The following is a 13,342-nucleotide window of genomic DNA, read 5'->3' on the forward strand; positions in this document are numbered from 1 at the left end:
ACCAGACAACGATGGCACCAACGATGGATGCCCTGGAAGCCTAGGAAGATAGTTTGTCAAGGGGAAAGGGTTATCGACAATGTCAATACGACTATTGGGTACTATCCATTGAATTTAGTGACAGAGAGTTCATTCGTGACAGTGAAAAAGTGATTTCAATCAAGAGATGAGAGTAGAGTAGAAGACAGAATAGCAAAGCATCAAACTACAATTGGAAGAAAAAGAATAGAATCTCTAAATATAAACATTTTTTCAAACTATTATACTATCAAGGGAACCAAAAAATAACAGCACTCTATATAATGAAAGAAATGATTGGTAGAGAAGTAAAAAATAATAATATAAGTGAGATGAAGAGGAATTGCTGGAGCAACTCCTTTAAGTAGGTGTGATCGAGATTACAAGTGTATCAGTTTTGATAGGAGTGTAAACAGCTAATCTGCAGCAAGAAATAAACAGAGGATGGAAGTGCATTTGTGGTTAGATGTCCTTGTAAGAGGCTATGGAAGTTCTCTCTTGACTCATTTTGTGAAGAACAATCATAATATGGTTGAGGATAGAACAGGAACTGTTACAGGAACAGATGCCAGAGTCATCTAGGAGAAGGGACCAGTAATTGGAACAGGGGAATATAGAACGACTACAGGACAACCAGAAGTCAACATGAGGTTTATGATTATGAATTTAAGTGGGAAGAGTGCCTGTGGGGGCAGGTTTCCCCGCAGCCACAGTAAGCTGCATGGTGCAAGGATGAGGTAGGCAGAGAGTAGGGTTTAAACAGGGCTGTGGTTTTGTCAAGTGAGCGTGACAGAAAATAAGAGAGGCCGTGAAGTTCGGGTGTAAGTAAGATCATTTTACGATTGATCATGGGGTGTGAACTGATTAAAGACAGAAGAAAGGACATCAATGAGTTGTGTGACAGCCAAAAGCTGATGGGACCACGTTCATGGCATCCTGGTAGAGAAAGGTCACAGGGATCAAAGAAGATGTTAATCAGAGAAAGAGCTGCATAGAAAAGGGACAGTGGAGAGTTGAATTGTTGAGAGTGACAAGGGCATGATAGAGGCAGACGCAGGGCAAAGGTAATGATAGAGGAGAGTTCGATAAACTGGAGCCGTAAAGCAATCACCCAGGTGTACTGAAGTTACTAAGATTTTTAAGGAGGAACATATGAGAATAACTTGAAAGCCAATATGAGGTATGCAGAGCCATCGATCCCACATTGAGTCATTACATTTTTAATTGCTGAGCTTGCTTAAAAGCAAGGTAGCCTGTTTAACATAATGTTCCTATTACAATGTAGAAATATGTAAGAGTATTGAATACCCTTTCACATATAAATATTATCTTATATTTTAAAATCTGTGATTTCACTCTTGTTATAGTTCTTCAAGTACCTTCAAGATTATTTTCAAAAAAGGCTTTCCTGAGCCTTCAGCCTTTTTACAGTTCAAATGGTTCCTACATTATTTTTTAGTACATTGCCATGAATGGCTCTGCTTTTCTAACCTGTCTAGTTAAACACGGGGACTGTGTATCCTTTCCAGTTCTCACGTACCTGGTTTCTTATGTCAACAGCTGTGCTTTGCTCACCTCACCTCCCTGCTGCTGTGAACAAGACAGCAAAGGCTAAAATGGAAAACACAGAGTTCCCATTCACACTCCTTTCCCATGAATACCGGCATATTTCAGCCACCAACTCTGTGGCAGCTCACAGTAATTCAATCTTACTCTACACAAAGAAAGGAAATTTTCCAGTTTAATTTAGAGTACAGAAGATAAGAAATAAGACACACTATACAATTAAAAAGAAGCAAACTTAACCGATTCAGTGAAGGAACTGACTGCCATCTCAAAGGGAAAATAAGAAGCTTACATCTTCTCCTGCAGTGTTTTATTTCATTCCAAAAAAAGGCCCTGCCATAGATTTCATTTCTCCATTAAGAAGTAAGTTTCCTTTCCAGAAGAAGAACAAATATATGATATGTGGTTGACAAGCTGCCCAATAACCCATAACTATTTATTACCAAGAATATCATGCAAGGCAGTCTAACACAATCACTGCTCAAGATTCCATGTTCTGCAAGATTGACGAGCTTTTTGGAGAGCTTCCTAAAAATACAGAGACATAATGTTTAATATATGCAGCCAGTTTCTATTTCTGGCTAGTTCCCTAATTACCTGGCTTGATCATTCTGCATTCTAAAATACATAGCAAACCTTCAAGAGTAATTCATAATAAATTCCATAGCTCAAATCAATAAAACATGTTTTAAACTACCCTGCTCTCTCGTTTCTTAATTTTGCATAGTTTATAGCCATGTAGTTCTATATTTGTCTATCTAAAAAGTAATACCACCCACTTCATGGATTTCACCACAAAATATCTGTTTTGTTTTTGTATCATGTCTGCAGAACTCTTTATCTTCCTTTTCTCTCTAGTTTTACTAATGAGTCAAAATCAGAATGCTTTAAATGAGTTTTTAGGTTTCCGCTCTTAGAAAACTTCATTCTGACAATAGTACCATGGCTTATTTTATATTTTCTGATTTAATTGTTTTCTTTTTCTTAGAAAATTACCTATAAATTATCATATGAATTTCAAATCTGTGTGTTTAAGTGGAGAAGGCTTATGGGTGCAAATGGGGCAGTGATAGTTTTCTAAATTAATTATCTCAACAGCGACACCTGGAACTTGGATGCAAGGCTGAAACTAGAGGATAAATATTCTCTTCCTGAGTTCTTGGCTGGGATAGAGAACACTATCTGTGCTTTGAATAAAAGAGGGGTGGGAAACAAAATTAGCAATATGCATTACCGTGGGTGCACGTACATCCATTTACTAAATGCTTGATCTCTGTTCTTGTGAGGTAACATGATGATTCCATTCCAAGGGTTTTGATCCATTGCTCTCCCCTCCCCAAGGATACAATAGAACAAGGAAGGAAGAAATCATTTTTCTTCTTTTTCATTTTGCCTATTTAAGTATAGTTATTAAAAAAACAGAATTTTGTCCTCCATATAATTAGAAAAGCAGATGACTAAAGACTATCTCTTCTTTTCATGGTATCCGTTGGTAAAAATACCCTTCTAGGATCCTGATAAGCTACTGTGAGAATGAAAGACCTGTCTGCACTGGAAACCCTCAGGGTGAAGGAGAGAGGAGACGCCATTCCCACTCTGTTTTAAATTTGACTCTGGAGGGTATTTGCTAGAGCAGGAGCTGACTTCTATATTCCCATTTTTCTTATGTGGAATATCAGTAGTGCTCCAACTTTCTTTTTCTTTTTTTTTTTTTGAGACTATTACAAATGCCCTCCATCCACCGCCCCCTGCCCTCTCCACACAACCACCTCCTCCCCGGCCTTCACCACATTGTGGTCCGTGTCCATGGGCTATGCATAAATGAATGTATGTTTTTCGGCTAATCTCTTCCAGTTACCCCCACTGCCTATCCCTTCATTGCTGCAAAATAAATTACCCCACAATTTAGGATCTTAAAACAATAAACACTTTTATTATTATTATTATTATTATTGTTCATTATTTTATTCTCACAGTTTCCGAGGATCAGGAATGTGGAAGTGGGTTAGCTAAAGTCTGCCTCAGGGTCTCTCGTGGGATTTCAGTCAAACTATGCCCCAGGGCGGCTGTCATCCCAAGGCCGGTCCGGAAACCAGTAGAAGCTCTTTGTAAGCTTACTCAATTATCTGTTTGTTAGGCAGCACGTTCCTACATGCCTACGTATCAGAAAGTCCTGTGCCCCTTCCTCTCAGCCTCTCTGTAAGTCTTCCTGTAACAAGGAAACTGTGCTTCTTCCAGGAAGGGAAAGAAAGATGGAGGAAGGGGAAAAGGGGGAAGAATGGGGAAGGGGGAGGGAAGGATCCCAAGATGGAAACCAAAATCTTTTATAACCTAAGTTCAAATGTAAGATATAGTCATAAAATTATATATCACATATATACAATATTTTAAGCATATGCTGTTGATCACATAGATCAACCATAATGGAAGAGGGAAACATTACACTACAATATGGAAACCAGGAGGTAAAGATCCTGGAGCCATCTTGAAGGTTGGCTATTAGAGTTACATATGTAGCTAAGCCTGCTCCCTTTATTTTTAAAATTAGATAATTCATATTTATGACAAAAAGTAGCAAAATAAAAACTTAGGTATGTGTGATCAAATAAATAACAAGTGGAGTTAGAACCACCTGTAAAATTAAAACATTTTATAGGTATTAAGTGTATTTACTTAATATGCAATAAATTTTAAATGATTTTAATGAGATATAAACAGCAATAAGCTTTATTCACAATTTTGAATCTGTTTAAATAGAAGTCAAATTACTTATTTAAAATTTTTAATATAGAATTATATGAAATATATATATGGATTCTAGATAAGTCAAACTCTTTCAATCAAGGGCAAATTACAATCTTCAGATTGCTATGAATTCTATTATTTACACTCCTGGCTGCAAAATTAGCAAGTTGTAATGAGGTTATAAATATACAATCATACACATGCATATAAATCTCACACAGAGATATCTGAAAAAGACCAAAGATGCTGCAGGTAAAATAAAAATATTCTATTTCATTGTAAAGATAAAAAGAAAAAAATATTACACAATTCTAGAAAAAAAATAAATGTCAAATTTTGCATAATATCTATATTCAATCCAACCATTATAGAAAAACACTTCATTTTTGTTTTTAGAAGAACTCAGTATAAAATATTATAAATCAGATAATATTTAAAATTGAACTTATTTTTCTTATTTTAATTTTGATGAAAAATATCTCAATAGGAAATATATCAAAGTATTATTTTTTTCTATTATAAATTTTGCAGGGTATTAGTCTCCAACTATTTCTCCTTTTGCTAAACACATATTGTCTTGCTAATAGGTTTAGAGGGCAGTCAATTCTTGCTGCTTCCCTTATGCCCTAAACTGGAGCAAATGAAGACTATGTGTCTTCATAACTTCTGAAGGTGTGAGTAGTGAAAGAGTTTAGGAAAAGTTTGACTTTTTAATGGCATTCCTCAACCTATTCCATTTCCTCCCTTCAGGATATTTTCTATCTCTGCTCTCACATTGTAGTATTTAATAAAGGCTCAAGCTTCTGGTTAGTTTTTATCCTCCCATATTCATCATGCATATTAGGATACACATAATACACTCAACTCAATCACAGTTATACACACACACACAGACAGACATGGATTAGGTATATAAAATGCTTAATCTACCATTAAGTAACAGTTTTTATACTCATAGCTAGATCACATTCTTGTAACAACTTTCTTTTTTTCATTAGCCTAGACTACCCTTTTTGAATCATTAATCTTGAAAGATTACTTCAGTCTTTCTCAGTCATATTTTAGCTGCATTTCTGAATTCTTTTGTTTTAGTTATTAAAAAAATGTAACCCGAAATTTCTGTATAAAAACAGCAAGTCGTTTTTTGGGGGTTTTTTTGTTTTGTTTTGTTTTACTGCTACTGCTATATTCCTGATCCGTTTGATATAATCTTGACTATATAATTTGTAATTATTTTACCATGTTTTCCTTTGCCTCAATTTCACTTGCTTTTTTCCATGGTATTGAGTGTGTGTGTGTCTGTGTGTGTGTCTCCGTCAGCTTCTTTACTGCTTCGGGCATTTATATTCTCTATGTAATTCCTAAGTGATAATCTTTAAATTTTTAAACATGTACATTAGATTCAAGACAAATGAACAAAATTAATATTTTATTATCCTCCCTAAAAAACAAATACCTTAAAATTATATAATCTTATACTGTTTTCCATTCCTAAGTTCCAGTTTTAAGAAATTCCTGATTTGTCACTATTACATAGTCAATATTTATGTGTAACTAGATGTTTACCGTTATGTCTTATTCAACATTGCTGTTCATACTCCTGACTTCAATTTCCTTTTTCTGGGGTTCCTGTCCTGCAGTGCCCCATCAGTAGTAAAGGCTTTACTCTTTGTTTTTGAAAATGTTTTAAACTTTTCTATCACACTTTCATCATTTTAGCTGAGCATATAATTTTCAGTGTCTCATATCACCTCAGAAGTCTCATGACCAGGCTCTGCTTTTCTGCGGGCTCTGCTGTGGATGACGAGAGATCAGTTATCAGTCTGTCATTGCTGTTGTATAGCTTTTCTCTCTGATTGTTTTTAACATTTTCTTTTTGCCTTTGGTGTTCTAGCTTTTCAAAACAATATCTGAGAGAAGATGCAATTTTATTTTATGGACTAAAGACATCTCGATTTCTTGTTCCTCGTACTGAATTGGAGACAATTTCTTTAAGTGTATTTCTAAGCCACCAATTTGCTACTCAGCTGTTTATTCTACCAGTTGAGTTTTTAAATCCAATAACTATATTTTTCCACATCTAGATAGCTTATATCTTTTTAAATTTTGATTGTTTATAATGTGTTATTCTTTAATTATAATGTGCCTGTCTTCGATTATCTCTTTAATAATGTCAAATATACCCAAATTATATGTATATTCAAATTAATTTATATGTATAGTTTTGAGGGTACCATAACTTATATTTCCAGTATATCTTTAGTTTAAAAAATAAATTTGATTTATTTACTTTTTTTAGAGAGAAGGGAAGGGAGGAAAAAACAGAGGGAGAGAAACATCGCTGCCAGAGAGAAACCTCCATCAGCCGCACCCCCCAGTCCCTCCTCCACCCCTAATGTACCTCCAACCTGGACTGAGCCTGTAACCCAGCATGTGCTCCAACCAGCATCAAAGCAGTGGCCCTTCTCTTGGTGGAACTGTCACAGGTGGGCACAGGTAACCAGGTTCTTGGTGATCGCAGACAAAAAATGGAACCGAACACACAGAGTTTATAGCAGAAAGCGAGAAGCAGATTTATTAAGCCACACAGAACTTGGGAACCGGCCAACTCTGAGCAGAGTGGATCAGAGAAGAAAGGAGAAGAGCCTGACAGCAGCAGCAGCAGCGCAGCAGCAGGGGCAGCTGGAGCAGCTGGAGCAGGGCAAGAAAAAGGGCGGAACTCAGGGGCTAGAGGACTTTTATTCCTTAGGGTGGGCCTTCCTGTCCTTGATTGGCTACTAGGAGGAGGGTCCCACAATGCTAATTCATTATAATGAACCAGGGGTCAGGTAGCATCTTCTGCACAGGGGCAGTCCTGATTCACTAGGATTCAATGCTTCTCCAGATGCAGAAACTACCAGACTTAGGACAGGGTCTCAGCCCTTTATCCATGTTCTTTATCTCCTGGGGCACCTCTGGAGTTTCCTCCTTCCTGACTATCTCCTGCCTCAGAATAACTCATAGCTGAAGTATCTCTTTACTTTTATTACTACTGTTGTTTCTTCTGCAATGCAATTTTTTTGTTTTGTTTTTGTAAGCACACTTTCAAATACTTATCTTCTCCCCCCACCATGGAGACTCTCCAGCAACAGGACTGTATCATTTAAGTTTATACCTCCTCACTGCGGACTGCACACACCCAATGACTGGCTTTTGCATGGGGTACACAGACCTGGATTTCTCCATTCAATTTTAGTCAACTCTGAAGTGTTATCTCAGCTTCAGTTATAACTACATAATGGTTCAACTTCTCCCTAGTCCAGTCTTGCTTCCTGTGCTCCCTCATTGGTGTTGTTTCTGAGAGCACTCTCTAATTTCCCTGTAAAGACATCATCTTTTAAGGTTTTTTTATCTTGGGTACTCTGACCTAAAATGTTGAGAAGTGATTTTAGGATGTAGACTTTAAAATGGGACCTTAGAACTCCATCAAAATTGGTCAGATGGCAATGAGATTTCTATCATTAGTAACAGTTGTGTATGGGAAACCCCTGAATGTTGTATCAGTGGGATTGTAAAAACTTTCCCAAGTAGTGTCTAGTATGGAGTGTAGGTGAAAAGCAATATACTGGTGGGTGTAATAGCTCAGATATTTGATAGTTTAGGGAAGAGGTACATTTTAATTTAAATTCTGTAAAATCACATGACTCACCTAGTACCCATCAGTACAATAGACAAAGACTTTGATCAGTGGGGGTAATTATTTGAGAATTGTTGGTGAGTTTATTTGAGCCACACTAATGACAATTGCTGGGAAGCAACATCTCAAAAGATTGAGAAATGCTCCGAAGAACAGCACTTTAGCACCTTAGGAAAGATTTTATACGTAAGAATAAAAGGAGGAGCTGTAAGGGAGTTACATGAAATCCATTGGTGATAGATTAGGGAGGCAGGAGAAAGCAAAGTGGGGAGACCTATGGGCTTGGATAAAAGGTAAAATGATAAGCACATACTCCTTTTACATAGGTGGGTAAAGGACAGTTAACAATCAACAATTAACAATAACAATGAGGGGATCTGTGGTCTCAGTTTGTGGCCAAGGGGATTGGGAAAAAAGGGAAGTTACCTTGACATTCCAAAGGGGTGTTACCATAGATACAAAAAGACAATAGACAGGCTCAGTTAAGGTAAAAATTGACCTTTGTTAGGGAAAAGTACTGGCTGTGGACATGACTATCCCCCATGAACTGCTTTTAGTTAGTAAGCTTTTATTTTAAGCCATCTTTTGTGGTTACTTTAGGTCTCTGAGTTTGTAAGCTTGCCTTGCAAGCCTTCCTTGAGCTTGTCAGGTTAATATGTGGCCCCCCTTTGATGGGGGATGCAAGAGTTGGAAAACACTTTAATTTCAGGTAATAACTGATAATCTTAGCAATCAATGTATGTAAAAATTTATTGTTTCAAGAACTGAAGGTATGACCTACCTTGACTCCAGGAGACCAAAAGCAATTCCACCTTTGTGCCTCAGGAGGACTGCAAGTAATCAAGATGGTATCTGAGTCATTATGCTCCAGGGTGAGATGTCCACCACCCAGAGCACAGATAAAGGCCACACCCCAGGACACAGATGAAAGAATGCTGCAGCTTTTATCTGATTAGCTTTTCCCCTGAATACCAAACCCTTTACCTACACTTTTCTTCCCCTTTTATAAAAAGGGTCAGTTTAAAATGGAATTTAAGACAGTTTGTTAGGGTACAAATCCCTAGTCTTCTCAGATTACTGACCATCTACATAAAGCACCCACAAAGATTCAATCCCTGTCTGCTTACTGGGTGAATGCTTGCATTTCCAGTTTCATTTTCTTCCAAAAAAAAAAAAAAAATGAGGCAAAATGTGACTATTTTAATGGCTCCACTGGTGGTATATAAACTGATATTCATCTCTGTATCTGTAAGTAACAGAAATCTGTGTCTAGACTTTATTAGACTTCATACAATGTTAAATTCCAGAACCTCGAATATTGGTTTTGTCAAGATTATGGACCCAGTTGAGTAGGAAGTATATTTAAAGACTTGAGATGTGACCATAAATACTGATGTGCTCAATAACGTGAAAATTCAGATTTCCTAAACCTTCCAGGCCAGTAGACATAGACTTCTTTTTTTTTTTTTTTTTCCTAATAAGATGAGCATATTCTCTTGCTTAATGATACTGCAGAAGCTTATTTCTGCCTTGCAAGACAGGTGGCATTCCTCTCTAGATTAAAAACCATCTTAAACACTGCACAGCTATCAGCACAGCTAAAGTCAAGTCACAGTGTAGCTAAGCCAAGGAAGTACTGGGCCTATTAAGCTAAGAAAGAAATTGTAAATTGAAGTACCTATACGACCCAGCCAATGCATACTGGTAGAAGCTGGGAGAGTATATGTGAAAAAAATCTTGGTAGCTAGAATACAGAGAATGGATTATAAATTTGGGTAATTATTGACATAGAATTACTCTCTTATCATAGAATTTAACACCTTGCATGTCCCTAGGAGATAATGCTAATAAATAGTTAATTTGATTCCTAAAAACTTGGAAAAGGCAATGGTCTTTCCAATACAAAGAATGCAAGAATTACCATGAAATGGCGCAGATAGAAATAAAATGGTTCAGAGAAATGACAAGCTATGGTGCATATACTATGAAGATCAGAAGAGCCACTACCAAACTCTGTTCTTTAGGAGGAACTGAACGTCACTCTTTATGAGGGTGACAAAGAATATCCTGATGAAAGGGGCACCAGCAATTTTGAGAACCTCAATAGCGAATGCCTTCTGTGCTCTGCAGTTGTAAAAGAGTACTACTGCCTCCGGATGCTGACTCCCCGAAAGTGTGAGAGGGAGACAGGACAATCATAATAAGAACAGAGATGGCATAGTAGCAGCCAGTGGGGACAGGCATGTGAAGAGACATGAAGATGGTTACTAAAATCAAGGCATCATAGAGAGAGCCATCAATACTATTTCCCAATTTATACTCAAAATAGTAAATTATGGAAGATCTGAGGCTGGGGAAAAGCCAATGCAATAAAAATCAATTATCCTTTCTCAGATTCTGTGTTTGAGCTCGTTTAAGACCTGGTATAGCACTGACTAATTAAATGACCAAGTGTCCAAGAGGAAGGAACCTGTACTACCACAACAAGTGCATATAGTTATGACTCACCATCCTCCTACAAAAGAGACCTATGGACATTCATTTGGCCAAACATATGCTAGAGAAGTGAGAATACAGATATTTCAACAGAGGCTAAATCAGCATCGACACCCATGGACTCAAAGTGTCATCAAGTGGCATTATGGCACCCCTCAGAGTAGAAGCCTATTAGAACAAATGACAAATAGAATCCAGCCATGTCCTGAGTATCTGCTTCTAGTGAGTCCATGAACGCAGTCAAAAGTTATTTCGCCAGTAGATATGGTTGGGATAAGGATACACAGTCATTGCCCAAACTCCCCCTCTGTGTCCCTTGCCCTGTGGGTAACAGCTATCATACAGGAGAGGTCAAGCAAAACATCTGTATCCACCCAGCTAACAGGGTAAATATACATTGAAAAAAAATCTCATTCTAAGGCAGAAATGACTGGCACCTTTAAATGTCTCAAATATGCAGGGGGAGTGACTCTTATTCCTTATTCCTGATTTAATTTATCATTTATAAAAGGATCTACCTGGCACTTATAAAAATCAGGATTCTGAAGGATTATAACGTATTACTGCAAAGTAGTCAAAAGCATATAGTAGCCTCAATTGCAGCCGCTGTGCTAGATGTGGTATCCTTATTAGAGCAATTAACAAGGCCTCAGGAATATATCTGTAGCAACTGCTAGGTGAAGGTGTTCTTTATCATCTGCATCATGAAGGAGGGCCAAAATAGTATATATTCACAGATCAGACCCAGAGCAAAATTAAATCCCTCTTCCTCTGTCAGTCATGATGTATTTTCAAGGGACCTGACCCTCTTAAATATTCCCCAGGAATTCCCATCAGTTTGCAGTTTTGATAATATTATGTTAATCAGAATAGAGAAGCAAGTAGACATGGACTCATAAGAAGACTTGTAATGAACAAGCACTTTAGAAGCTGCAAGATAAGCACTCTGAAAATTCAATAGCCTGCTACATTAGAGACGATTTTAAGAGTCCAGTGGTCTGGGGTATTCCAAAGTCTCTCCTGCAAATTATAGGACACCGTGTGTTTTAAGTCTCTCCAAATGCCCTCCACATATAGTTTATTTAATTTTTTTTCTCTTACTCATTCCACACAAGGAAGTAAACAAAGCCACACTATCTTAAAATTGGATTCCCAAGAAACAAACTCTGATATCAAGTCACATGAAGAGAAAGTGTCCTGGGGAGTTCTCTAAGGAGCACGTGTCACAGAGTGAGCGAACACAGGAAGTGACTTTGAACCCTGATGCTCTATTAATAAAGGTCTCCCCCTATTAGTTCTGACGGTCCCTCAGAGTTACCTCACACAGTGGGCTGGACCATTCTCTCTCATCTTAACTTGAAAATCTGTACAACGACAGAGGCTTCAGTGATAAGATTTAACTTTAATACTAATGTATCAGAATGGAGTTACCTTACAGATTACTTTACACACAGAGTGGATTCCGGGCCATGAGATTTTCTCATAACCTACAATGATGATACATCTCTGAGGCTAATTTAAAATGATAACATTAAAAATTGAATTCCTATTATTAACGCTCATAATTTAATTTTCTGCTCACCAAGAAATCTTCCAAATGTGAAGTCTGGCCTTTTCTACTCAGTGCCTTCAGGAAGAGATTATGCATTGAATCCTTTCCTATTTTATTTTTCACTATAAGCTAATTGTATTGCTATTTTTGTTAATTATAACAAGCTTGGTTTATCTGCAACTATCTCAGAGAATTAGAGACCCTTGATGTTTACAATTAGCCAGCCTTAGCCTCATAAGAATTCTGTACTGCGGTTAAAGGTTTAAGTTAAGGCTTAAAGGGGAGGCTTTTCTGGGCAGCCAGCCAGTCGCCCTCAGGTATAACTGAATGCTCCAAACAACTTTTCTTGAATGTTCTCCAAGCAGAACAATCATAAATGATTTATTTAATCAACACTGATAAACACTGATAAAGCCTGTCTCCTATGACAGAGTGATTCCGACTAGAGGCTCCGGACCTCCTGCTTGCTGCTCACTTAGCCCAATGTGTCAGCAATTGGGGGACATGGGACGTTTCTGCATGGTTTTATAAATTATCATTCTAATCTTTAAATATTTTTTCCATAGCATTATGGGAAGATTAAGTTGTTAGCGGTGAAACACTTAGAATAAGAAATTATACTGCAAAGAGATTCAATGCACTCCAAGCTGCGGAAGGCGCTGAGGGAGGCTCGTTGTTAGCATCATCCTCCTTATCATCATTATCACCATCACCATCGTTCTATTATTAGTACTATTATTACTGCACAAAGCCCAAAGATTGACATATAAATAAATCTTTTCCCTTAAGAACAGATAACCACATGTTTATTCTGGGACAAAAGGAAAAACAGTAAGTTTAAAATGAGAATAAACAGAGTATTATAAAATGCAGATAATAGTGCCTACTTCACAGGGTTCTTATGAAGATTAAATCCAAAAACTCCCTGACAAATGGTGGATACTCAGAAATAGTTATTGTTATAACGATTGCATCCAGTTTTATTATAATGTCACAAAAAAATGGTATCAGGTTTTTTTTTAAAGTTTTAAAATGACAGCCATAAATTGCTTTGGCAAAGATTAGCCCTCTCCCATAATATGTTTATGTCCGTGGATGCTTCTCTATAGGCTCAGGAAAATAAAATAGAAAGTGTTCAGCAGCAGAGACTTTGTTCTGCTGTGGTGCCTACACTTCCCCTGAGGACACAGGGGTTCTCACACAACCTGGGATCAGCTACTATAAGAAGGAGCAACGCAGTTCCCACAGCACATCTGTAGGCTCGGTCCGTTATCAGTGAGAAAGCAAAA

The 13,342-nt window shown here is 37.4% G+C and overlaps 1 protein-coding gene across 1 annotated transcript in view; it reads left to right on the forward strand.

Moving 5' to 3' along the window:
* Window positions 1-866: 866 nt before the first annotated feature.
* Window positions 867-13,342, forward strand: part of LOC129081178 (mitochondrial import inner membrane translocase subunit TIM50-like) — an 85,207-nt gene continuing 72,731 nt past the window's right edge. The window contains 3 exon segments of the mRNA XM_054586705.1: window positions 867-957; window positions 3,561-3,712; window positions 10,030-10,178. Coding sequence (XP_054442680.1) covers window positions 867-957; window positions 3,561-3,712; window positions 10,030-10,178 — 392 coding nt within the window.

This window comes from Pteronotus mesoamericanus, unplaced genomic scaffold (assembly GCF_021234165.1).
Source record: "Pteronotus mesoamericanus isolate MK-2021 breed Mesoamerican mustached bat unplaced genomic scaffold, CSHL_Meso_final contig_94, whole genome shotgun sequence".
NCBI classification, from domain to species: domain Eukaryota; kingdom Metazoa; phylum Chordata; class Mammalia; order Chiroptera; family Mormoopidae; genus Pteronotus; species Pteronotus mesoamericanus.